This window comes from Tenrec ecaudatus, chromosome 14, assembly GCF_050624435.1.
Source record: "Tenrec ecaudatus isolate mTenEca1 chromosome 14, mTenEca1.hap1, whole genome shotgun sequence".
Classification (NCBI taxonomy): Eukaryota; Metazoa; Chordata; class Mammalia; order Afrosoricida; family Tenrecidae; genus Tenrec; species Tenrec ecaudatus.
This window is the reverse complement of record NC_134543.1, coordinates 5,058,376-5,085,107: the sequence shown is the minus strand read 5'-3', so window position 1 is coordinate 5,085,107 and position 26,732 is coordinate 5,058,376. Positions and strand designations below refer to the sequence as shown.

At 52.8% G+C, this 26,732-nt stretch overlaps 1 protein-coding gene across 2 annotated transcripts in view; it reads right to left on the bottom strand.

Annotated features, from left to right (window-relative positions):
* The window catches only part of EVL (Enah/Vasp-like), a 132,272-nt gene that overhangs the window by 24,557 nt on the left and 80,983 nt on the right, over positions 1 to 26,732 (bottom strand). For both annotated transcript variants that reach the window (XM_075530790.1, XM_075530792.1), the window contains exons 2-3: positions 24,332 to 24,500; positions 14,943 to 15,120 (exon numbers count right to left, since the gene is read on the bottom strand). In XM_075530790.1, coding sequence (XP_075386905.1) covers positions 14,943 to 15,120; positions 24,332 to 24,500 — 347 coding nt within the window. The remainder of the gene's footprint in view (positions 1 to 14,942; positions 15,121 to 24,331; positions 24,501 to 26,732) is intronic.

Below are 26,732 nucleotides of genomic sequence, written 5' to 3'. Positions count from 1 at the left end.
GCAAGGGGTGGGTAATAATGGCCCCAGGCCACATGGTGGGAAGCTCGGAGTGCCCAGCGCCATCCAGCACCATCTGGAGACCCCTTTCTGCCCCGGGCCCAGCCAGCAGGAGGCCTGGATTGGGTGAGCGTTGGCTTTCTGTACCCCGGGTACTCTCCCTGCATAGCGGGAACCCAGACCCTGGGAGGAAGGGCAGCGATATTCCCACAGTCAGGTGGGAACTGTGGCCTCCCCTCCTTCCAGGACAGAGCCCCTCACCCCCCGCCCCCCCCCCCCACACACACACCGGCCCTCAACCAGCCAGCTCCTCATGCAGCCTTTTTCTCCTCCAGTTGGGAACTCATTTAGGACCTGGGCCGGGACCAGCATTTCCAGCAGATGCTGTGCTGTCAGACTGCTCCCCCACCCGAACCACTGAGGAAGCCGCTGCATTTTGGGGGATGCATCTGCCTGGATACCCACGGTCCGGTAGCCTGCTGCGCAGACGGAGAGCTGGGGGTCTTGGAAGCCGTGTACACCTGGGACTGGGGCGCTTCAGTCTCCTGGTGACACTCCTCCCCACCCCCCACCAACCACCCCTGCCGAGTCTTCTACCTCACCACCTCTTTGAGACCTCCAGGGTAGGTTCAGGACTCCTGTCCTCAGGAGCAGTTGGAGGGGAAGGGGAGGCCTGGGGTGGGGTGAGGGTGGGGTCTCAGGAAGCAGAGGGGGAAGGGCTGTCACCTACAGTTGACTCTGCAAAGCACGGTGCAGTCACAGTGGCAGAAGCAGAAACAGTGGAAGGTCCACTCCCTGCTGACCATTACGGGCCCGGCTCCCTCGGCAGGCTCTGGGGGCCGTGCCTCCCGCATCCTGGCCACTTACCTCTTCCCCCTGGGCTGCCCAGCTCCTGCAGTGGGAAACTGATATGCTGCCCAGCCGTCAAAGGGGCTGTGCCGCTTAATCTTTCATGAGCTTCCCGCTGACCTATCAGGACTCCCGTCTACCTGACTCCAGCAGGTGCGCTTCCTGGGAGGAGGACCCCCAGAGGGCCTTGCCTGCTTGGGCCACCCTCAGAGGCCTCCCCCCTAGTGGTCCTCAGCCCTGTGGCTGAGTGAGTGAGTGGGGCAGGGGTTGGCTGGCTGTTCACCTGAACTGGCCTCTCCAGGCCTTCTCTGGTGTGCACTTGGCTGCTCCATTCCCATCCACACAGCTCACCCCTGCCCTGCCCCTCTCTCTGCTTGCCTGCCTGCAGGATCAGCCCACCTCCCTGCCCATGGGCAGCCCTGCCTCATGGTCCAGAGCTGTATATACCCTGCCCTCCACGACCAGCCTACCAGCTCCCCAGGCACAAGTCCCTGGAGCAGAGTGTTAACCTGCACAACATGCCTTTTTATGGGAACACCTGAGACTGACTGCAGAGGCCTGGGCCCAGCACCTGCATCCCTTCCCCTTGCACAGGCTGTACTCTCCCCCTGCTCACATGCTCCACCAAAGGCAAGTTCCTGAGCCCCATGGGCTTTGTGGCTTGATCCCATCATTTCCCCCTCTTGGACTTGGCCTTTCTACTAGCAGGAGCTGAACCAGATTGGGGAGAGGGGCTCATGACAATGATGATGGTGGTAACAGGGGCAGGCACTGCATCCCGAGTGCCCAAAATGTACCAGGGCCCCGTCACTCCAGGTATCCTGAGTGCGCAGTGCCTTCAAGTCTTGGGGCTGCCGGAGGACAGCAACGGAAACAAAGGGGTGGCATATTGCACATGCTTAGAGGTTCAGGTTTCCTGCCAGGTACACATGGGTGGACGCTGTACCTGGATTGGCCCACCTAGGCCAGGTGAACTCAATTCAGCCAATGGGGTCGACCAGGGGTCGTCCACCACACTTCTCCGCAGAATCATTGAAAAGGCAGGAGCCCGGAGTTGACCGGGGGACTTTGCATGACGCTGCGAGCAGCTTCCAGGGAGGCTGCACGTTTGGGAGGATCCCTGTGTAAACCTGAAACTGCTTCCAACATTCATAAAACTCACTTGGATCAGAAACCAGGCTTCGGCATGAATTCTTTCTCGCGCGGAGCCAAGGACCAAGGTATAGCTATGCCCAGAGAGATCTAACATGCTGTCCAGAGATCTGGCTCAATCCTGAACTGGGCGATCAGCTGGAAATGGGCTGCTGCTTTGTCCAAAAGCAGTGTATGTGGGGAGAGTCGGGCCTGGTAGCGGTATGAGTTAGGCACTGGGCTACTTACCACAAGGTCAGTGGTTCAAACCCACCAGCTTCTCTTTGGGAGAAAGATGAGGCTGTCTGCTCCCATAAAGATTCACAGCTTCAGACACCCTCTACAGGGTCGTTAGCAGTAGGAAGTGATCCGACGGCAGGGGTTGTGGGTTTCGTGGGGTTTGGGGAAAAAACTTACAGTGAAACTGTAACCAGTCCTCTGGGAGGGAGGTTTGACACCCCATGGTCAGTGCTCTTTGAACTTGGGGGGGTCTCCCATCACTCCCACCTCAGGAAGACCGGTGAGACAGAAGCCCCAGCAAAGCACCTTCTCCAGGTGCTGCCACACTGTGGGAAATGGAGTGATTTCTCCCAAGTTGTTTCCCCCAAATATATGCCAAATCTAGCTGCTTGCTACACATGGTAAATGACTACACTTGGGAGGTCATTCTTCCTAAGCACGATCAGCCATCTAGAGCAATTAGACTGTACAGTCTGTCCCACCCTAAGTATGGCCCACTCCCTTCTGATAATGATAGTAGTAGATTGTTTCCCTGAAGGAGCCCAGGGAGGTCAAGCCCACTCAAGGGTGACCAAGGTTAGGCTGCCATCATGAGTCTAGGACCCGCCCATCTTGTCCCATGTATACCCCTAGTCCCTCCCCTTCCTATTACATGTACACCCCCTAGCCCATTGCATATCCCCCTCCTACTGCTCGTATTGCCTATTGTACAACCCCTTCCTGTGACGTATGTCTTTACCTGTAATTAGGAGGCACGCATACCCCTAAAGATATATAACCCTTGGTTAGCAATAAATCACTCTGTCTCCTGCCCTCTTGGCCTGCGCTGTGTGCGGAAAATGGCTGCTAAGATCATGGCCATCCAGGAGGTGAGCATGCTACTATGAAATGTGTCTGACTCCTTCATGTTACTCTCTTCTTATTCCCTATGACTTTACTATAACCTATACATACAATTTCAACTGTACAATAGAGCTTACTGAACCCATGATTAATTGTGGGGGCTAGCTACCCCAACCCCACACCCCAGCTCAGACCTGGGCCCTTCAGACAGAGACTGGAAACCCCTCGGTTCTTCAGCAAGCATTTGTCTCCAGAGCTCTGCTCAGATGGAGGGGAGCAACAGAGGGATGACACTGCTGGGGGGCCTGCCTGCCTTCGTGCCAGGTTCAGTCCTGCCCTACTCTACTCTTTACTGTGAACCCTGAATTGGGTGCCCTATGTGGGGCGAGAAGCTCACTGCCACAGGGGCTCTGGGGGAGGGTGGGGTCTGTGAAGTGGCAAGTGAGGCACTGGTGTCTCTTGGGTGTGGGGCATCACAATGTCCTCTCCTGACGCCCCCACAGGTGTGCCCAGCCCAGGTGCAGAACACACACCTGTGTGGATGCTGGCAGAGCGACAAAGGCTGCCATGCCATCAGGGGATGACGGAGCAGTCTCTAGGTGACCTTGAAGCCCAGGCTTCGGGAGGGATGGCATCTGGTGGGTACCGACTCTCTGAGGCCTGGCCCCCAACTGAGCTGCAGCATCCTTTCAGCGGGGTGCTGCCCCTTCTCTTCTGCCTCTGTGCCTGAGGTCCCTCCGGCCTATGACTCAGGCACGTGCAGACACACACACACGCCCTGTCCCGGCTGCGGAGACCCCTCACTGAAGCCTATCCAGGCATCATCACAGGGACCCATCTGCACCTGTGACTGCCCTCTGTCCCACTGCCTGGCCCAAGCTGTGTGGGCCTCGCCTGTCTCATTGGCCGGGGGCGGCACCCTGCACGTCACCCAAGTCAAGCAACTGTCATTACTGGTCCACAACCCCCATTCCAGAGGTGGCAGTCACCCATCTGAGTGGTACTATGCTGGACTGAGGCCAGGGCTGGCTGCATAGCTCGGTCAGCCACACCCTGGTGACCCAAAGCAGAGCCCCATGCTCTGGGGAGGCTGCGGGGCAGGAAGGCTATGGTCACTACAGCAGAACAGTCAGAGCATTTCTCTGCTGTTCATTCAAAGCTCCACTGACACTGCAGGGCTTTGAATGTTTATTTACTCACATCTAACCAATTAGAGCCATCCTATGACGTGGACGGCTCCAATTCGCAGAAGCACCCGTAGTGATTCACTTACTCTGGCAGCTGAACTGGTAAGGATGTTGTCTGTGGCTGCGCTCCGTCTCTCCCCTCTGGTCTCTGTGTTAATTCACATCCTGCATCCCCTGCCTGCACGGACTCCCAACCTCCTCCCGGCTAACACTTTGTGTGTGTGTGTGGGGGGCATTACCATAAAAGTTCTTTTTCAAAGTCGTTGTTATTTTATCCTATTAGAAATGGATACTCTTGAATCAAAACAAAAACGCGGGTCATGTGAGGCTGGTTTCAAAATGAAGGTTGTGTCAAGAGCAAAAGAGAGCAATAACAGTATTGCAAGTAGGGAATTCTGTGTTGACAAAAAGGAAGTGAGGGAGTGGTGGAAAATGAAAGCTAACTTGGAACAGATTCCAAAGGCTAAAAAAGATCATCGTGGTTTAAAGTCTTTTTATGGGGCTCTAGAGAGTGAATTGCATAAACGGATTATGGAGTGGCGTCAAAATGGTTACTGCGTAACACGCATGGGAATCTGCATATGTGCTCTACAAATGGCTAAGGATGACAAATATAAAGCACCAGGTATTGAAAAATTTGCTGCGTCAGCAGGATGGTGCACTCGCTCCATGAATAGGTTTGGCCTACTATGAGACAAAGAACAAAGATTTCCCAGAAATTGCCACAAGACCTTGAAGAAAAAATTATGGCATTCCAGTCATTTATAATAAAACAAAGAAGGATTTATAATTATGACCTGGAAGATATTGGGAATATGGATGAAACTGCCACGACTTTTGGCAGAACTGGGAGAAAAAATTTTTTTCCTCAAAACCACAGGAAATGAAAAAAAAAAAACAACTTTACAGTTGTTTTATCATATTTGGCTAATGGAAGTAAGCTGCGTCCTGTCATTATTTTTAAAAGAAAGACCTTGCCTAAAAAGATCAGTTTCCCACCAAGAATTACTGAGTGTGCACATGTTAAAGGCTGGATGGATGAAGACAGAACAAAAAAATGGCTGGAAGAAATTTGGAACAGCCTTAAAGAAAAAGCCATCGTTACTTGTTTGGGATATATTCAGAACCCACCTATCGGATGCCATAAAAAAAAAATGGCAAAATCTAGTACAGTTACTTTAGCCGTTTTTCCAGGTGGCCTTACATCTGTACTGCAGCCTCTGGATGTATCTTTGAATAAGCCTTTTAAAGACCGTGTGTGAAGGATGTAGCATGAATGGATGTCATCTGGTCAAGCCCGACTAAGAAAAGGAGGAAATCTCATGAAGCCTGACATAGAGTTCATAGCAAAGTGGGTTCGAGATGCATGGGAGACATTACAGAAGACATGGTGTGACGTGCCTTCCAGAAATGTAGTATTAGTAATGCTGTGGATGGCAGTGAAGACTGCACTTTGTATGAAAATGACAGCAGTGATGGTGATGACGGCGATCTCAGTGAGTACAGCATCTATGATGACCTCACACCAGCTGAAGCTCTGCATTGGGATACGGATGATGATGATGAATCCAGTTTTGAAGGATTTTAACTTTTTACATCTTAGCTTGGTTGCTGATTGAGCTCAGGGAATAGTACTCTTAAGGTATCATTGTTGATACCTTATTGTTTGTTGAACCTATTTTCCACTTACTGTGCTGGTTTACTAATGTTAAATGACTTGTCCTTTTATTTGTTTTTTATTTAAAATAAATATTTAAATACATTACCCCACTGATATCTCAATTGTTAGTAATTTTGTTTTCATTTGCTGTGATTATTGAAACTCACCAATAGCGTCTGTATTTTCCACCCTAGGCTTATACTCGAGTCAATCAGTTTTTCTGGTTTCCCAGGTAATAATTAGGTACCTCGGCTTATCCTTGGGTTATCTTATATTCGAGTATATATGGTATATCTTGTGAAATATTTCTTTCTAACGACAGATAAATGAAATTTTGACTTGAAGCATGGTGTAGCATGGGTAACGGTCTTCACGCCGGGTACTCGTGTGTGGGCATATCTGCATGTGGGCGGACCCGCCTGGAGACGGATAGAGGAGCAGTGTCTCAGTTCCTAAGACCATGGGAAATATGTGTTTTCTGATGGGCTTAGGTGACCCCTGTGAAAGGGTCATTTGACCCCCAAAGGGGTCTCGACCCACAGGTTGAGCACCACTGATGTAGTCAGATAGAGACTGGTGAGGCCCTTTCGATACCCTTCACGACTGGAGTGGAACTTGCCCCCATGGCCCACTTTCAGTTAACCAGCACACAGGGTACATACAACTTCACCACCACCACCAGGGAGGGGCACCTTCCTTTGAACAGCTCACCCCCCCCCCCCCAGTCCAAAGGGCAGCAGTTGTCTCAGGAGAGGGCCCAGAAGGGAGACTGGAGAGATAGGGATCTCAGGGAGGAGGCGGGATCAGCGAGCGCCTCTGCTGGTGGGGGAGCGGGAGTACGACTAAGAGCTAAGCATGCGTAGACTAGAATGAAGAGGCCCCATGCTCTGCAGAGTAGTCACAATAAGGAGTGAAAGAGATTGAAAAGGGGGAGGTGGGGAGCCCTGAGGGAGCCTGCGTGTGCAAAGCTAAGAGTCCACAGATTTCTCCTCATAGAGCTGGGGGCTGGGCCGGGCGGGCCTTTCCTTGGACTGCGCTGTATAAGCAAGACAGCACCTTGTTCTAGACCTCGCTGGAGAGTGCTGGGGCCCTGGTCCTGGTCAGCGGGAGCTCAAAGGCCAGGCAGAGCCTTACCTGGGGCCCCCCCAAGCACTGCAGGCCACCACCCTACTGCTCCTTACACTCATCCCACCTTCCCCCACCTTGTAGGCCACCCCCAACCCAAGCAGCCTGGCCCCAGATGTGGCTACCGGCATCACCACTCAGAAAATCAAAGCCCAAACTCATGGCCAGTGAGTCCATGCCGACGCACAGCGACCCCACAGGGCAGAAGAGAATGGGTTTCTGAGGAGGTGACTCTTTACAGGAGTAGAAAGCCTTATCTTTCTTCTGCATTGGGACTGGTGGTTTCGAACTGCTGACCTTGTGGTTGGCAGCCCAATGCACAACCCACGCACGCCGCCACCAGGGCTCCCTGGCACCGCACAGGAGGTGGGTGTTGTCACTCCTCTCCAAAGCAGTCGAGGACGACCCCCCCGCCCCCAGGCTAACTTCACGACAACCCTGGGAGGTGGGTATCGGAACCCGTTTGACAGAGGCTGACCCTGGCATCCAGGTGAAGCGGCTGAGTCTGCCCGGCAGGACGTCCGGAGCTCCTGGTGGTTGCTGCGCCCGGGGAAGGCGTGCTCCAGTGCCGGGGTGTTGCTAGGCAGGCCAAGGAGACGGGTGCGATTTCTGTGTGAGACAGTTCCATGTACCATGTCCCTCAATCACAGACAGCACCCCTCACCTTGAGCCCAGGTTGCCGGCTGGAGAGGTGTCGGTCTCCGGTGGCTGGTGGGTGGCGGGCAGGAAGGCTGTCCCGGGCATGGAGATGGAGGCGAATCCCCGGGGTCTGCCCTCAAGGAGCTCACAGTCTAGACCAGAACATCAGGCACAGGCAGAGTGTGTGCTGTGTGTGTATGTGTATTCATGTATTGTTGTGTGTGTGCATGTGTAGTATGTGTGTTGTGGGTATAGTGTGTGCATGTGTATGTGTTGTGTAGTGTGCATAACGTGTGCTCGAAAGTGTGTGTGCACAGGTATGTACATGCATAGTATGTGCGCAGTGTGTAGTGTGTGCGTGACATGTGCTGTTTGCAGGTTGTATGTTGATGTATATTATGTGTGTATGTGCTGTGTGTACGTGTATGTCTGCTTGTGTGTGTGTGTGTGTGTGTGTGTGTAGGGAGGCCTGTGGGCCCGGTGCACTGACAGGTGGGCACAAACGGGGTACAGCGTGGCGGGAGCACAAGGAGTAAAGAGGCCCAAACACCAGCAGGGAGTGGAGCTGGGCAGGGGGAGCGAGCAGGACCCAGCCACACCTCTCTGAGAGAGACAGTGAGTTGGGGGCCAGGGACCCCGAGGTCCTGCCCTGTGTCACTGCACTCCTCATAGCCCGTGGGCTGGCTTCACCCAGGTCTCCTGGGTGAAGCATCCTGAACCCAGTTGACCCTGAACTGGCTTTGGGGGCCCCAAGAAAGTGGCCGCTCTCTGAATTCCCACTGGCCTGTGCACAATACTGGCAACCCCTGGTATGTGGGAGGCAGCATCAAAGCCCATTGGCATGCAGGGAGTTGCCCCTCAGGGGGCTGGACAGGCCCTGCCCCAGGGGTGAGCAGGAGCTGGGCAACAGGGGGAGGGGTGGGGGAAGGGCCTGGGTAGGTGGCATGAGAATAGGACAACAGGCTGCGCACAGATTCGGACACGGAGGGGACAAGGAGGCCATGGCAGCTTCGTAGGACAGGATCGGCGGGGGAGGGGGGGACCTGTACCATTTTCCTTACAGCAAACGAACAATTCACTTTCCCTGGGGTGGTTGCCCCGTTAAGAGGTGACAGGAGACTCCGAGACCTGAAGCTGGGGTGCAGCTGCTGCTCTGAGTAGGAGGCACGCTGCCCAGATGGTTCACACGAAAGCCAGAGGCGTTGCAGATGTGGTGGAAGGTGGCCAGCTGGGAGAGATGCTCAGACCCATGGCCACCAGGCCCCTTCTGACTCAGCCACCCACAGGTGCTCTGCTCCTCTAACTCCTTCCTGGCGGTGCGCCATGTGTGGCTGTGCACTCGACCCACGACATGGTGCCCCGTGGCCACCCTGGCTGTGCTTGGGGACCATCGGCCAGCGTAGTTCAGGCACGGCGAGGACAGCACAGGGAATGTGGGAAGAATGGGGCTGGTGTTCTGTGGCCATGTGGATGGGCACACGTGGCAGCCCTGGTGGCGTCGTGCTTATGTGTTGGGTGGCTAACCACAAGGGCAGCAGGTCAGACCCCAGCTGCTGTGAGGCAAAAGATGAGGCTTTCTGCTCCCGTAAAGAGTTGCAGTCTTGGGAACCCCCAGGGGCAGCCTACCCTGCCCTATGGGGTCGCGGCGAGTCGGCATTAACTCGATGGCAGGGACTCTTTCTTTAGAAAGTGGGGACCTTACTCTGTGACATCAGCTTGGAAATAAAGGGGAGACCCCTTTGCTGCCAAGGAGCCCCGGGGGAGTTATTGGGGACACGCTGGACTGCTAACCTAAAGGCCGCCCTTCAACTCCCCCCACAGCTGATCCTAAGGAAGGAGCTGAGGCTCTCTGCTTCTTCAGAGGTGTACAGTCGGAACCCCTGTGTGGGGTGGCCATTAGCTGTCAACTGACCCCGTGGCAGTGGGTTTGTTGCTTCCTTCTGTTGTTTTGGTCAAAGGGACATACCTGGGTGGGGGCGGGGTGGGCGGATGCGCAGACACGGGTGAACGGGTGGAGACTTTACACCACTCCAAATGGAACTATTCCAAAAAGACGGCATCGCCCACCACTGTGTGGAAAAACACCCACCTTTCCCCAGAAGCAAAAGCAAAAATGACCCCTCTTCCCTTCACTCCCCAAAAGCCGGGATGTCACCCTGAGGATCCACGTGCACTAGACCCAACCATGGGGTCTTCCTTCGCCGCACGTGCACGTGACCCTGAGCAGGGAGTACGGAAGACTGCAAGAAGACGTGCTGTCCGAGAGCGCTGGGCCCACGGACTGTTGGGAGGGCAGTGTGGTGCAGGGCATTCAGCACGTGAGACAAGGCTGCTGGGCCTGCATCTCTGCCTTGGGGATGACGTCAGGAGGTCCAGCAGGGAGCCAGTGCAGAAGAGGAAGACTCACAAGGAGACGGGCTGACTCGGTGGCTACACCCAAACCCAGTGGTGACAGCACAGGGCTGGGTAGTGTTCCATTCCCTTGTGCAACAGGTCATTATGGGTAGAAGTCAACTAGGAAGCACTAAGCTGCAACAATAATAGTCTTTGAAAAGAACATCTATGTATCATTGTTATTGAGACACAGCACCCAGAAATGGCCTGGCCACCTATGTATCATTGTTATTGAGACACAGCACCCAGAAATGGCCTGGTCACCTATGTATCATTGTTATTGAGACACAGCACCCAGAAATGGCCTGGCCACCTATGTATCACTGCTATTGAGACACAGCACCCAGAAATGGCCTGAATACCTATGTATCATTGTTATGCAAACACAGCACCCAGAAATGGCCTGGCCACCTATGTATCATTGTTATGCAGACACAGCACCCAGAAATGGACTGACCACCTATGTATCATTGTTATGCAGACACAGCACCCAGAAATGGACTGACCACCTATGTATCATTGTTATGCAGACACAGCACCCAGAAATGGCCTGAATACCTATGTATCATTGTTATGCAGACACAGCACCCAGAAATGGACTGACCACCTATGTATCATTGTTATGCAGACACAGCACCCAGAAATGGCCTGAATACCTATGTATCATTGTTATGCAGACACAGCACCCAGAAATGGCCTAGCTGAGCTCTGTGAGCCCCAGGGACCAGCAGAGCACACAGAGAGCCCCTCACAGCCAGGATCTACCACAGAGGCTGACAGAGTCCCCTCAGCCCCTGAAACTTCCCCTCTCCTAGGGAAAACCTGGCAGGAGGGGCCCAAGGCACAAGGACCAGGTGTTGGTTTCTGTGAAAACAAGTCCCAGTGACCCAGGGACCCAGTGGTTGGTCCCCACCACAAAAGCCATTCCTGAACTGAGCCTTAAACGGGCTCACTAGCCCCCCAGCTGACTCTGCACCCTCTCCCCGTCAGCTGGCTTTGATTTCCCCTCTCCCTCCCCTCAGGAAATCAAGAGCACTGGTTCCATGAGGACTTGACATTTTATATCTTTTCTTTAAGGTCTGACGTGCTGGCTCTCGCTTTCCTAGGCAAGGCCTGAAGTTGAAAGTGGAGCGTTCTGAGCGCATTGCTGCCGCCAGAAGAAAGAGGCTGTGTGAGTTGGGGGCCGAGGCCAGGAGCAGCCTATCAGGGGCCTACAGCACTTCCCTGGCTAGTGGACAGGCAGTGAACACCAGGCTGGGCGGCCAGGCTGGCTGGGGCTGTGCTGGGTCAACGGGCAGGAAGGAAAGGACACAGAAACAGGTCCCCAGTCTGTTCCCCACCACCACTGCACAGGCTAGAGGGGTGAGTGCCACCCAGGGCCCCAATGGTTGGAGTCTTCCTCTCCTGGACATGGGCGTTGACTGGGAGCGGTGAGAATGTAGCAAGGCCTGGCATGGGAACATGCTTCAGAGGGAAGCGAACTCCTGCTGGATAGGGCAGACCAGCCCCGTGTGGATCCCAAGGCTGGATCAGTCACAGACGGTCAGATATTTCTCCTGTGGAGCGGTTGGGGGTGCCAGGCACAGACCTTTCAGGGAGCAGCCAAGCCCTGAGTCACGGAGCCACCAGGTCTCCTTGTATGAACAATCATGACAACACTTCAAATTCACTGCCACTCTAGTGGGCAGAAGGGAATTGTCCTTGTGGGTCTCTAAGGCAATGACTCTTTGTGGGAGTGGAAAGCCTCATCTTTCTCCTGCAGAGCTGCTAGTGGTTTTGAACTGCTACCCTTGTGGTTAGCAGCCCAAGGCCTAAGTAACCCACTCTGCCATCTGATCTGGTGTCCAAACAGCTCGGTTCTGCCAGGTCTAGAAGACCCTTGTTAAGAGTTCATCTCTGGCCCGTTTGTACACAAGGGGCGGGGGTGGGGGTGCAGATTCTAAGCAAGACCCCTTGACACACAGGCTCATCTGAAGGCATCAGCCGAGCAGGCCCAGGGGAGTCTCACGAACCAGCAGTCTACCACGGGACACAACACGCTGTTGGGTAGGACATGAAGATTTGGCTTCCAGGCACCCTCCGATTCTCTCTCTCAAAAAAAGGGGCGGGGTATTGAGATTCCAATTTTATAAACAGAATCTGAAGTGCTGACAAGACAGCCAAACTAAACAAGACACAAAGGGAAAGATGAGTCAGTATCACCTGGGCTCTTATCATGAAGACAAACCTTTCCAATCGCATTTTCTTAATGACCCTATGACCCAACCCACTGCCATTGAGTTATGCAGACTCCTAGCGACCCTAAAGGACGGGTAAAACTGCCCCGGTGAGTTTCTAAGAACTGTAACTGTTTGCAGGAATAGAAAGCTCCGTCTTTCTCCCGAGGAGTGGCTGGTGGTTTTGAACAGCTGAACTTGTGGTTAGCAGACCAACAGGTAACCGCTACACCACTGGGGCTCCTTAACAACCCTATAAAGTAGGGTTTATTGTTCCAAGGTCACATGGGCGCAGAGTGAAGATCTAGCTGCTTCCCAGTAGGTGCTTCTGCACCTCATCTGCTGTCTTACTTCCCAGAGGCCCAGGGGATGTGATAGAAAACAACTCTACACCTGGTGGCCAGTTGGCCCATGTGGCTGTAGGCAGACAAAGGTAAGTGTGAGAGGGGCACCTGGGTCCTGGACAAGGTCCAAGGGCTTTGTGGCCCCGTGGGCAGCAGGCTGGGCCAGCACACATCAGGGCGTTCACAGTGGGACAGGGCGGCATTGAGGAGGAAACTCACCTGCCTGCCTGCACACAATCCTATGGTCGTAGCTCTCCAAGAGTGCAGCTTGAGAGACGCAGCCACCCACGGCCCCCGGTAGGGCTGGATTCACACCGTAATGGAAGCTGTCCTGGGGCACAGGTGCTCAGGACACCACGGGACAACACCAGGCTGCAGGCTGTGGTGTTCATAGCTGCGCACCCACTTTCACCCACTCCCAGGTCACACCTTGTGGAAGCAGGCGGGGAGCGAGTCCCACTCGGTGGAAGCTCCAAATCCGGCCTCTAGCCCCTAGACCATTGGGTGACATCCCACCCTGTAAGGAAAAGATACATCCACGCAACCCTTAGGGGTCCTGGGGGTGGGATGAATCTGCCCGAGCCTCTGGAGGCAGATAGGTTTCCCCTCAAAATGGGCCACAGTGGTGTAACCTGAAAACCAGGCTGTGGGGTCCACAGACCAACTTGTGATTCTGCAGCGGAAGGTAACAGCAAGAATCGGTAGCGATTATTGGAGCCCTTGTGGCATCCTGGTTACACAACGGACTGCTAACCACAAGGTCAGCAGTTTGAAACCATCAGCTGGCCCTTGGGAGAAAGACGGGGCTTTCTGTTTCTGTAGCGCTACAGTCTCACAAGGGCAATTCTACTCTGTCCTATAGGGTCAGTATGAGGTGGGATTAACCCAGTGGGATCTCAGCAGTTGATCTGCAAAAGTTGGTGGTCGGGATGAATTAACCCTTCACATCCTGGGTGCAGAGGAGGTAAGTGAAGGTCAGGAGCTCCAGGCTCAGCTTGCTTTAACATGAAGCCCACAGCTCTTGGTGGGAAAACACGGTCTAACGCTGCAGGTGCCTGTGCAGTGTGGGCAGGACTTGTGGTCACACCATAGAACATGGTAAGGAAGCTTTGTAGGGCTGGCCTGCCAGGCTTCACACGAAGCCCACAAAACAGGGGCCTTTGAGGGGCAGGAGAGGCAGACGTACTGAGAACTCATTCTCTAGCCCAACAGACAAGTCACAGCCACAGTGTCCCGGCACCCTGCCACCCCCCAGCATTGGCGGAGGCCATGCCCATTAACAAACACGCTTATTGATTATTGGCTGCTGCCAGGGGTCCCAGGAATGTTTTACAGCCTTGCTCTCAGATTAGCAGACAGAAAACAAGAGCATGTGCCCAAGAATTCCGAGATGGAAGGCCATTGGCCCAGGATGCCCGCCTGTGGTGTCCCCAAGTCTGGCTCTCTGCTGAGTACCCACACCCACTACCGCATCCCCAAGGCAGGGAGGCAGTGAGGCAGGACCGAGCTAGGCAGTCAGGATGCTCCCACCTGGAAAGCCAAAGCTGCCCCACCTCCAGGAGCTGCTGTGAATTCCCTCCAGAAGTCTTCTGGATCCTGTTTCTTGGCCTTAATGGTCTTGCTCATAAAGTGCTGGCTAGACCCTACCACTGCCATAGATCAAGGTTGCTAAGAGCCGCCTCCAGCTCTAGGACACTTCTGCATTCATTTCCACCCACTCCGTAAGAGGAGGTGCCCCTGGCACATGCCACCCCAGAACATGGCACGTGCTGCCACGCGCCCTTCTGCCAATGTGCCTAGCATGTACCTCCATGCCTGGGATGCCCACCTGGCCTCTTCCATGTGGTTGCCTCACCCGCTGTAGACTATCTCCAATGTCCCCGCTGGCGCTGAGGGCGTCCTTGGCAGCTGGGCAGTTCTTTATTTCTCTGTGTATCCGGAAGGGCCTCCTACAGCCCCTACCAGCCTGGTTAGAGACTGCACCTGGCCCCATCACAGTCAGTTATTTATGGTCTGCCTGCGGGGAAGGCCTATAATTCACTCCCTAATGGGCTCCATCTAGCTAGGCGGCTGGTTCCTGGCACTCAGCTAGTACTCAGCACAGGTTAAAGTCAATCGTTGCTTGCTCCAGCTCCCACCTCTGCCAAATCTCAATGTGTGGCTCCACGAGAGGCCAGAAACACCCCCCCCTCCCCCCGCTGAAAACCACCAACCTCTCTTTACAGCTAGGGAGTCAGGCAGCAGGACTGTCTGGGGGCCCGAGTGACACGGCGCAGGGCAGCAGCACCTGGGACGTCCTGTGCCAGGCCCAGCTCACCTCCTTCCTGGGAGTTCATGACATTCAGAGCGAAGAGCATGGCGTTGGAGAACGTGGTGGCCTCCTCCTTGCTCGCAAAGTTTAAGCCGTAGACCTGGCGGGCGTCTCGCCACTGGTGGAAGGTTGGTGTGGCCTGGTTGTACTTCAGTCCTTTCACGATTGAATAATTGATCACAACCTGGGAGTGGGGGAAGGCACGTAAAGAGATACAGCGGTGAAGAAGTATGCTGGGACAAGGGGGCTGCACACACCCCCAACCCCCGGGGCCAAGGGTTCAGGCCCAATGAGCAGAAGTAGAACACGGGACCTGGCAGCTTTGTTGGACAGAGAGGGTCTGAAAACCAGTCCGTGCACCTTGCCTACACTGGTCCCACGAGAAGCCCCAAGCTGGAGTCCGGTCCCCAGGTCCTGGCCCAGCCCTGAGTCTCAGTGGCTATCAGTCCACCTTCCAAGGCTCAGTTGCCCCAATGACAAAATAGGGGCCCAAATCATGGCCTTACAGACCTCCTGGGGTGACTACGGCTCACTGGAGCACACGTATGCTACCTAGACTGCTAGCTCTTCCAGCTCAGTTAGTTATGTCCCCATAGCCCTCGGGAGGTGGCCCCCACAAATGCACCGATCTTAACGATGAATTCACCAGCAAACAGTCGCAGACTGGCAGGGACAAAGCCAGGAGACAGAGGGGAGCAGACAGTGGAGCTGCCTCCCATGCAGCAGTGGTGGCCTTGAACTCCCGACCCAGTTAGCAGTCCAACACTTATCTGCCAGAACCACCAGGGCTCCTTTGACTAGGAGGGGCATAGAGACTGAAAGGAAGGAAGGAGGTAAGAGTCACGGTTTGGCCTCGTAAATCCTTACCAGGAGAGCTGTGTTCACATTCTATCTTTCATGTTGCCTTGGGGGGAGGGGTGTGTGTGGCTTACTTCTAAGAGAAAGAGAAGCGATGGAAAGTTTGCTTGATTCTTGCTGGGTCCAGGTCCTGCAACTGGCTGGTCCACCTCCAAGCTCTTTGGACTTGGGCCAGCACCCCGTGTGGTAGTTATATCATCTGTCAACTTGTGAAGGGGAGTCTAGCCTGTCAATTGGGTCAGTCAATGAGGCCTCTGTGTGGGCATGGCCTTCTCCTGAGGATTCTGGGAACTCCTGTCTTCCTCCCTGGAGGTAGGACACACACTGCTCCAAGATATTCCTGATATCAGGTCAGATGGAGCTTTGCTGATGGAACCAGAGCCCTGGAGCTGGAGGAGCCACATGGAGACCCACTCCAGTGCCGAGATGCTTCCACTGCCACTGGATCCACAAGACTTTCCACCCACTAGTCTGTGATCTTCCTGCATTCGGTATCATTGCATGTGTTTTGTGAATCTAAAGAGGAATGTATAGACAGGTATCGGACATATGGGTCAATATTGGTCTTATGGACTTGATCTGGTCTAGACTGGGATATTGTCTTAATATAGTTCTCTATTCTACATATATGAGTGTCTCTGGATTTCTCTAGTCTACCTGGACTAACACACCGTGCCATATTGCCCGGTGAGTCTGGGAGTCATCAGTAGTCAGTAGCCTGCAATCTGAACTTCTAACATGGGAGTTAGTCATTTCCTAGTCTCAAGCCTGGTCTGCTGGCCTTAGACTTGCCCACCGCTCCCGTCTGATCCTGCATTCCTCTGCTCCTGCAGCTGGCTTCCAGATTAACATCTGACCCCCACACTTAAAACTGGACTGGGTTTACCTGCTCCTAGAACTGTGTGAACCATTTTCTTGATATACATTTCCTTCTGTCTACACACATAGAAGTGTCACTATTTTTGCTGCTCTAGAGCAACAAGCCTAACACAGGTGACTTCAAAAAGTTCACCAAAAAATTGAATTTAAAGATACTGGAAAAGTTTCCATGAATTTTATGAAGCCCCTCTTGTTGTACATTCAATACTCTTCTCCCACATCCAAATGCAAAAGCACTAGTTCTTCTCGTCTTCTTTATGCCTGATCCGCTGTCCAGCCTTAGCATGCACACGAGTGATTGAAAGTGGGTCCGGGGCACGTAACACCTCTTCTCTCTCTGACACGTTAGGCCTTTGACAGCTGCTTTGTTGCAACACGTCACTTGATTTCCTGACTGCTGTCTCCATGGGTGCTAACTATGGACCCAAGGAAAAACAAAATCCTTGACTATTTCAATCTTTTGTCTGTGGACTGTGATGTTGATATCAGTCCAATCGTGAGGATTTTTGTTGTAATTATGATGGGGCGTAACCCATATTGAAGGCCGGAGTCTTTGGCAGTCAGCGGTCCATGCTGCAGGTCCTCCTTGCTTTCAGCGAGCAAGGTCGTGTCATCTGCTTACCATATGCTGCTCATTTGTCTTCCTTCAATCCTAATGTCATGTTCTTCCTTTTAGTTCATCTTCTGCTGGCTCAGCACACACACTTACGTTCTGTCGAAGGCTATAACGCTGGGGCACATCTTCCTGATTCTGAACCAGGCAGTGGTCCCTTGTTCATTTTCCAACAATGGCATCTTGGTCTGTCTCTTGCATTGTGCATGAGCAAAATAATGCTTTCCGGAAGTCTCATTCTTCACCGTATTGTCCATCATTTAGAAAAAATTATCTCCACAAACACCTTTGTCTCATAACATACAAGCAAGCATCTTCCTGGTCCTCTCTGCTTTCAGTCAAGATACGTGACGTGGTGATGCTGTCCTCTTCAGCATCCAGCTCCAGTAGATGGCAGCTCCTTGGTGTACTGCTGCAACTGTTTTTAAATGATCGCTGGCAAAATTTTGTCTTGTACGTAATGTGCGTGCCGTTGCTCGGTAGTTACTACACTCTGATGGGCAATCTTCCCTGGGAATGGGCACCGATAAGGATCTCTTCTTGTCGGTGGTCTGGTCGCTGTCTTCCAGGGGTCTTGGCACAGAAACAGTGTGTGTGCTTGTTGTCAGTTGACGTTGTTTCCAGTGGCTGTGCCACATTCACGTAGACTTTCTCACCATTTGTCGTTCTTCCAGATTTTCTAGATACACTTTGATCAAGTTACAAGTGGATTAAAGATGACTTCGCTCTTTCTAAATTGTAAATCAAAGCAGTAACGTTGAATGTGTGTCTTGTTCCAAGCTCAGTGGAGGAAGCATGACATTAGCTTTGGTTTTACTTTTGCTATTTGTCTGTGGATATCCTTGACCTCAATAGGGTAATTACTTCTTATTTCGAGTTTCCGCTCAGCTTTTAATCATGGAGAGGCACTGTATTTTACCAAATACCATTTCCGTGTGTGTGTGTGTGTGTGTGTGTGTGTGTGTGTGTAAACCAATGCAAACTCACTGCCTTCAAGGCGATGCCAATGCATTGTGACCCTAGAGGACAGGTTAGATAGAACTGGTCCTGTGAGTTTCTAACACTCTTTGTGGTAGTAGAAAGCCCCATCTTTCTTTGTGGAGCAGCAGGTGGTTTCAAACGGCTGACCTTTTGGGTAACAGCCCAAAGTGTAACCACTATGCTACCAGGGCCCCTGTGTGTGTGTGTGTGTGTGTGTCGGGGTGGGGGTGGGGAAATACAAATATATATATCTGGCCTATATTCTGTTAAAACAACTTTACATTCCTGAAATAAATCTCTCTAGTCAGAATTTTCCTTACAATATATCCATAGTTTTAATCAGTTAATTTTGGGTATTAAATGACTACACCATTGTTCAATAGAAACAAGTCTCAGTTCATGTCGCTCTCATTTCTGTAGTCTTTGCAAAGGGTTTGTGTAAGGTGGCTATTGTTTCACCCTTAACTTTTACGAAGAATTCACTAGTAAAGCAATCTGGGCCTAGAGTTTCCTTTGTAAAAAGGCTTATAATTATGGATTTGCTTTTTTTAATAGATAAAAGAGGAGCTTTCCAAAAGTTTGTAGGAAAAGGGAATTGAGATTGATGGATTTTTTTTTCCTCATGAACTTTTTGAAGCCCCCTAATAGTACTACTCAAGAGTTTCTATTTTTTCTGTGTCACTTTTGAAAGAAATTGTCGATTTCATCCAAGTCACCAAATGCACTGTCCTCAGGTCCCCCGCTACTGTCTCTATAGGATCAGTAGCGATGCGCTCATTCTCATTCCTGACACTGGTCATTGGTGTGGCTTGATCATTCTTGTCCGTATGATGGTTTGTTGTGACTTGCTTCTGACTCATGGCCATCACACGTGTAGAGAGTAGAATAGCTCTGAAGGGCTTTCAAAGTTGCCACTTTTTGGAAGCAGATCTCCAGGCACCCCCCCCCCCCGCCCCAGACACACACACACACACAGACCCCCCAAGGTGTCACTGGGTAACTTCACTGTCAACCTTTTGGCTGGAAATTGAGTGTACAATTGTTTGCACCACCCAGACCACCTTTGGCCATTCTTACTAGGAGTTGATGTTGAGTCATTGGAGTTTCCAAAGGATCCCTGCTTGGCTTTGCTGCTTTTCTTTATTGAGTAATCTGCTTTCGATTTTACTGGATTTTGTTCTTGTTTATATTTTCTCCCTCCTCCTTTGATTGAATTTAATTTGCTCCTGTTCTGTCTGGTTCCTTGAGAAAAGAATTCGAGCTCGGGCTCGCAGTCATTCATTTTTCAAACATATGCACTGACAGAAGCACATTGCCTCTTATCGTCTGTCTCAGCTACATCCCACCCGTTTTGCTATGTTGTATTCCCACTATTGCTCATGTCAACATCTTTGCTAGCTTGCAGTTGTGATTTTATTTTGCCCATGTCTTCTTTAGTAACACACAGCTTAATTGTCAAGTGGTTGGAAATTTTCAGTTATATTGGAAATTTTCAGTTATCTTTATGTTACCGATTTAAGCTCTCAAAGGAGCCCTGGGGACATCGTGGCCTACAAAAAAACCCGCAAGATCATCACTTTGAAACTACCAGCAGCCCTGAGGGAGAAAGATGAGGCTTTCCACTCCCATCACGAGTTAGTTTCGGAACCCCCCGGGTGCTGTTCTGCTCTGTCCTATCGAGTCCCTATGAGGTGGAACGGACTTGATGGCAGTGTGTTCAGTTTTTAAGTTGTTGGCCAAAGAACATGTTCTGTTATGATTCTGACCTGTTTTGATCCTCGAAGGCTTGGTTTATGGCCCTGCATGTCATTTGATGTGGTCAATGTCCCATGTGCCCCTGAGAGGACTGGCTTTGCCACTTTCTCTTTGTTTTGTCAGTAACTATTTAGGAGTAAAGTTGATCTTCCAAATGTGCTTCTGAATTTGCCTGTTTTTCTTTTTTGGAATGTGTGTTCTTGCTTTATCAGTTTTGAAGATGTGTGATGCGTTGACGGTTAAGATTGTGCCTTTCTTTTTAAATGCCCCGCCCACCATGCTCATGAGGCTCTCTGTTCCTGCTTCCGAGGTGGTTCCCTTTATACCAGTGGACCAGCCAATGGCCACTCTCCCCTCGAAAGCCCTTCATACCTCATTTACAAGCTCCCACCCAGTCCTTTGGAGGGAGTTGCAGACTACGGCCAGAAGAACCATGGTGAGTAACTGCACTGCCGACGGGTTTCCTCACTCTGTTCTCGCCCACCTGCCAGCCCTTCAGAGATGTGCCCAGGTCGGCCTCCTATAGTCCTCCTGTCCGGGAAACGTCTCTTAGTTGGTTGTCCACAGATGCACGTGCTTCCAGACTGGTAGCCGTTCTTCTCCTTAGACATCCTGGTTACTGGCATTCAGGCTCGGCCCTTCCTCCTTCTACACACTGGAGTGCTGCTCAGCCAGCCTGAGAACTTACTGCCAGTTCTCGGGGCTACAACTCACTCTCAACTAAAAATCTCTGCATGGTTTTGTCCTCTAGGGGCGATTCGGGTTTTTGCTGGCTCGGACTCACGGTAATATCTTCTTGAACGCTGGTCTGTGTTGAGTCCATTGCAGAGCTTGCTGGGTCTGTCCCGGGGGTGGGGTGGGGAGGTTTCCTTCCATTTCCACTGACCCCTTCCTTAACCCAACAGGATGTCTTCCCTGTAGAGATTGGTCTCGCCCAAATCAGCAACATGAGTGAAGTCTTGCTATCCTTGCTTCTAAGGAATGTTTTGATTGGATTTTTTCCTAAGACTGATTTGTTCTTCCTTCTGGCCAAATAAACAACAACAAACACCATTGCCATTAGTTAATTCTAGCTCAAAGCAATCCTGGGGGGTGGGTGGTTTCTGAGGCTGTAGATCTTTATGGGAGTAGACCACCACCTCTTTCTCCTTCAGTGTGGTGGGTGGGCTCAAACTGCTGATCTTGTTGTGAGCAGCCCACCGTGTACCCCACTCCTCCACCAGGGCCCCTTATGCTTCCAACACTCCACAGAAGTCACTGTGCGTTGCCAACAACACCATTCACATACAACAATCCTTTGTCGGTTTTCTTAGAAATAAAAGGATCAGCTTTCATTTGCATATGAAATTATTTCCAGAGACCGCTGCTTGAGTTCGGCACACCTTAGTCACCCAAGTGATACCTTTACTTGTTTTAGAGATACAGGTCAAGCCCCTCAAAACTCACTGTCACAGAGTTGAGGCCGACTCACAATGGCCCTGGAGGGCAGAGCAGCGCTGCTCCCCAAGGTTTCTGAGGCTGTAACTCTTTCTGGGAGTAGATGGCCTGCTCTTTCTCCCTTGGACGGACCGGGGGGCTAGACCTGGTGATCTTGAGGTTAGCAACCCCACTCGTAACCAGCCACACCACCAGGACGCCTCAGAGACTCAGGCTAGACTTTGGCTCATGATAACATCTCGTCTGTCATTTTTTTTTCTTCACAAGGATCACCTGGCTGTAGAAGTATCTGTCAGTCATTAGGAAGATGGTCATCCCTACAGTCCCGTCGGTGAGGGATTACTGGGAGACTGAAAGAGACAGTAGGGTCCTCCAGAAACTTTCAGGTACATTATACAACCCCCATGTGCAATGAACCATCCCCTCTCGGCTGCAAAGTCAATAATTTTGGCCTTAAAATGTTGGACTGTGTAGTTTATCCATGTCACCCAGTCGGATCCAACTCAAAAGTCACCCTGTAGACTTTCTGAGGCTGTAGATCTTCATGGGAGCAGGCAGCCTCATTTTTCTCCCATGGAGCGGCTTTGAACTGCTGACCGTGTGGTTGGTTCAGAGTCCAATGCTTACCCAACAGCACCACACTGGAAAACTCCATTCACTGCCATCGAGCCGATGCCGGCTCACAGAGCCCCATAGGACAGGGCAGACCACCCCTGTGAGTTTCCGAGGCTGTAACTCTTTATGAGAGTAGAAGGCCCCACCTCTCTCCCTTTCCCCCATGGTGCGTCTGCTGGTTTCAAACTGCTGACCTTGCAGATCACAGCCCAACGGGTTCCCACTTTGCCACCAAGGTCTCCTGAGATGGAAACAGACCCGTGTAGGTCATTACAGACCAGATGTTCTGCCACCCTTCCTCCCTAATGTAAATTCTCTTTTATGCTCCCAGCTCATATCCCCACCCATCTGAGGGGTTGTGTTTATGTGTGTGTGTGCGTGTGTGTGTGTGTGTGCGCATGTGTGTGTGAGGGGCATGAGAGGAGAGATAAAATACATGTATCCTGTCTCTTGAATATGCAGTCCCTGCTGGGAGGCTGTGGTCTCAATTCTTCAGCCGACTCAAGAAGACCTCTCCATCAGAATCCACATGGATTTATTATGGCTCAAAAGGTGGCTTCCTTTAAAGGAGGCGGTGGGTGGCGAGGGTCCCTCAGGCAAAGTGCAGGTTTATCCTGGCGCAGGTATGGTCACCCCTGCGGCATTCTGGACATCCACGAGGTGGCTCTGGTTGATTGTCATTGGGGCTAAAACCAAAATCCCTAGCCATACTCACTTCCATTGAGTCTACTCCGACTCATAGCCACTCTACAGGGCAGTGCAGACCTGCCCCTGTGGGTCTCCTGGGCTGTTACTCTCTACGGGAGTAGGAAGCCTCGTCTTTCTCCCTTAGAGGGGCCGCTGGTTTCCATCTGCTGACCTGCTGGTGGGCACCCCACGGCTTCACCACTATGCCACCAGGACTCTCAGGAGATGGCGTATTCTGCAAGGTGCAGCCAGTTTTTCTGAAAGGCAGGTCTAGAACCAGTGCCTTGGGAGACCGGGAAGCCAGCTTCTAGGGGCTTCTAGAAACCCCTTCCTCCCGTCAGGGCTTGCTTACAAGGGAAAGACACCAACACATGGTCTCTCTCCCAATGTTTGCCCTTGTAGTCCACGCCGACTGGGAAGGAAACCTGTGCCCGCTTGTCTTTGGAGGCGCCGGGGGTTGGTGTTCAGACCACGCGCTCCGTCCAGGGTCCTGATGAGACATCCCTTATTTGCCACAAGAGTCTGAAGCCCAGTAGGGGTCATTTTCGCAGAGCAGCAACCCATTCCACCAGCACCGCTCCGTGGACAGCAGAGCCTGGAGTCCCACTCCTCTTTTCTAATTGCTAACACGCGGATTCGCGCAGCAATAGCGGCCCCTGGTGCTGCGTCTCCAAGGAGCCCAGGCTTGACCAGCACAGGGCCCAGAAGCTACCGTTTGAGGAGGTCTGAAACCACATGCCCGCTAAACTTATGGTTAAAAAGGGTCCTTGCCATTCGCCGAGACACTCCCTAAAGGGCTTCCCGAGGTCACTGTGGCTCAGCCAGACAACCCCTTCTTCTGGTCATACCACACGATTCTGCCTCAGTTGTGTGTGGACGTCTATGCCTGGCAGAATTGGGCGCAGCTGTTGTCTCCTAGTCTCACAGGTGTGGGCCAGATGTCTCATCTGCTTTTTTCAGGGTGTACTATCAGGGAAGTCCGCAGCCTAGAAGTCCTCATGTCCAGTTTGACAGTCCTTCCAGAGGGCCCATGGGCAGATGGACCAACATTCTCCCCAGGGCCATCACCTGGGGATTTGGAGGTGTAGACTGAGACCAGCACACTAAGTTGTTTGGAAACTGTTCCCGCAGCTCTTGCTCTATTCTGACGACAACCCCGTGAGGCAGCAGGGCGTGCTTGCTGCTCTAGGGGAAGCTGCAGACCAGAAGTCTCATTCCTACTCAGGGCTCTCATCAGGATTCGAACTCAGATCCTCTGACTCCATCCACATCTGGATGCCTGCTTGTTTCTGATCTCTTTTCGCTCTGTGTGCAGGAGGAGCCCTGGGGGCGTTGTGGTGCCATGTTGGACTGCTAACCACCAGGTGAGCAGTTTGAAACCACCAGTCGCTCCAAGGGAGCAGGCCGGGCTTGCTATTCCCGCAAAGAGCCCCAGTCTCGGGAACGCACAGGGGCAGTTAGTTCTACCGTGTCCTATAGGGTCGCCGTGAGTCAGCATGGACTCGAGGGCAGTGTGTGCGGGTACGTGAGTGCAGCCCGCCTGAGTTCCCTCCGAAGCCCCGGCACGCACCTGCTGATCCTGTAGCTTGACGCCCACGACTCTGAAGGTGTTGCTGGCAGTGTTGTGGTAGATGTTGATGCGGCTGAAGCCCTGCTGGCCGGGTTTGATGGGCACCCATTTCTTACTGCTGTCATCGTAGACCATCACAGAGGCCCGAGCTTGGCAGATACTCTGTTCACTGCGGAGCAAGCAGGAGAGGAAAGAGGAAACATGAGCCTCAGCTCGGGGCATGGCCGCCCGCCAGGTTTCTCACGCAGGCCAGCTGCGACTGACCAGAGGACACCTGTGAGTTTCCCACCTTCCCCCGCGCCCGGCTCCACAACTTCCTCCCTCGTCCTGCTCCCTTGGAGCGACTCGTGGTTTCAAACGGCTTTTTTAAAAACCTCGTACTGTCCATGGGCACCGCTCACGGCCGCACCACATGACAAATACATCCCGATTCCCAGTGGGACCCCAGCGATAGGGGCAGGGCTTACAAGGCTGATTCCTGGGAGGCCGCTGGCAGGGCTGCCCTGTGGGCGGTGTGTGCTCACGCCCCAGGGCCTGGAGAAGGAGCAGAGCTTCTGCAGCTTGGGGTAACTCAGCTTCGCTCTCGGGGCAAAGACGGGGGTGGGGTGGGACTCCTAGTCCACCGTCTGCAACGTCTGGGCACCGTGTCCAGTAAGACAACGCACAGCATCCCTGTTTCCCATCTGATGAAGGAGTCACTCTGCCCATTTTGTTGTTGGGAATCAGACCCAGACTCCCTGCCATCGGGGTGACACCGACTTAAAGCCCCCCTTTGGGACACGGTAGAACTCACTGCCCCCGTGGGTTTTCGAGACTGTACCTAACTGTTCCAGTCCCACCTTTCTCCTTGGGGAACAGATGGTGGTTCTGAACTTTGGACCTTGGGGATTGCATCCCAGCTCATAAACACGCCACCGCCAGGGCTCTGTTGGTCGAGAACCGCGTGGCAGAAACTTGAGTAGAGCCAGACAAGGGCCCACAGGAGGCCCAGTCAGCAGCCTGGGCATCGGTGCCGGTTCTGTTTGATTCCAGAGGAGTGACGGGGCTCATCTTGCTAACACCCCCCTCAGAGGGCTCCACGGATGACGTGAGCAGAGGGCCACAGCCCCGTGTGGCAGGAAGACCCTTCCGCCCCACGAAAACGCACAGCAAACCTGGGTAGGTGGCCTTCTAAGAACAGCACGCCAGCAATCACATCACAGAGATCAGGATGAAGGTGGCAGGCCTGTGGGCTTTGTGGAGGCCTTAACCCAGCAAGCTCGCCGGCTCAGAGGAGGACAGACAAACAGAGCCCATGCAGGGCAGCCCAGTGGAGATCACCGGCTAGTTACAGGCCCATCGAACAATCCCCAACCTTTGCCCCTCCCTCAGTCTCCAGTGGGAGGAGCCCTGGTGGCATATTGGGTGGCATTCACATTGGACACGTCAGCGGTTCAAAACCATCAGCCTCTCTCCTCGGCAGAAAGGCGGTGTTTTCTACTCCCATCGAAAGCTGCAGTTTTGGAAGCTCACGCTCTAAGGAGCATGCCCCTGAGAATTTCCAACAGGGTGACTGCGTTCGGGAACAGAAAGCCCCTCTCTCTCCTGTGCAGCGGCTGGTGGCTTCAAGCTGCAGACCTCGGGGATCGTAGCCCAGTGCATCACCACTGTGCCACTGGGGAGCCTTTTAGGTCCAGGAGTCATGATTGTAGCGTATGGATAATCACCCTGATGGGACTGAGGAGCTAGGAGAAAGGCATTGTGTTCAGCTGACTCTATCATGTAAGGCTGCTCCCAGAAAGGCCGGCGGTTTGAACCCAGAAGCCGCACTCTGGGAGAAAGTCGAGACTGTCTGCTCCCGAGAAGGCTGGCAGCCTCGGGTCCCCTACATGGGTCGGGGGATGGGGGCAGTTGGAATCGACTGGATTGCTCTGGGATTTTGGTTTATACCTGTTTTAAGAAAACAGGGAGACAAAATATTTGCAAAGGACCCCTTATCTCTGCCCTGCACTGGCCCCTCTTGCTGGGATGTAAAACGGAGGTCCTTGGTAACTTCCAAGCTGGCGGGTTGCAGACGCTGAAGCCTGAGTTACTTGGAGACATGGATGAGCCAGAGTGCAGACCGTGGCAGTCCCTGGCTCATGACAGACGGGGTTCTGTTCCAGTGACTATGCGCCGGTTTTTACAACGGTTGCCTAGTCAGGGCCCTTCGCTGTTTTGGCGGTTAGGGGCGTGACATGAAAACACACAGATGTGGAGACATCAGCACGTCTGCAGTCCCTGTTGGAACACACAGCACCGATGACCCAGCGACACAATCAAAACACGAGAACAACGGGATGGTGCCAAGTGGGGCTCGTCTCAACCGGAGGACGTCCCGGATGAGGGGGCCACCCCTGTTAGCACCTGACAGTTGTTCTGT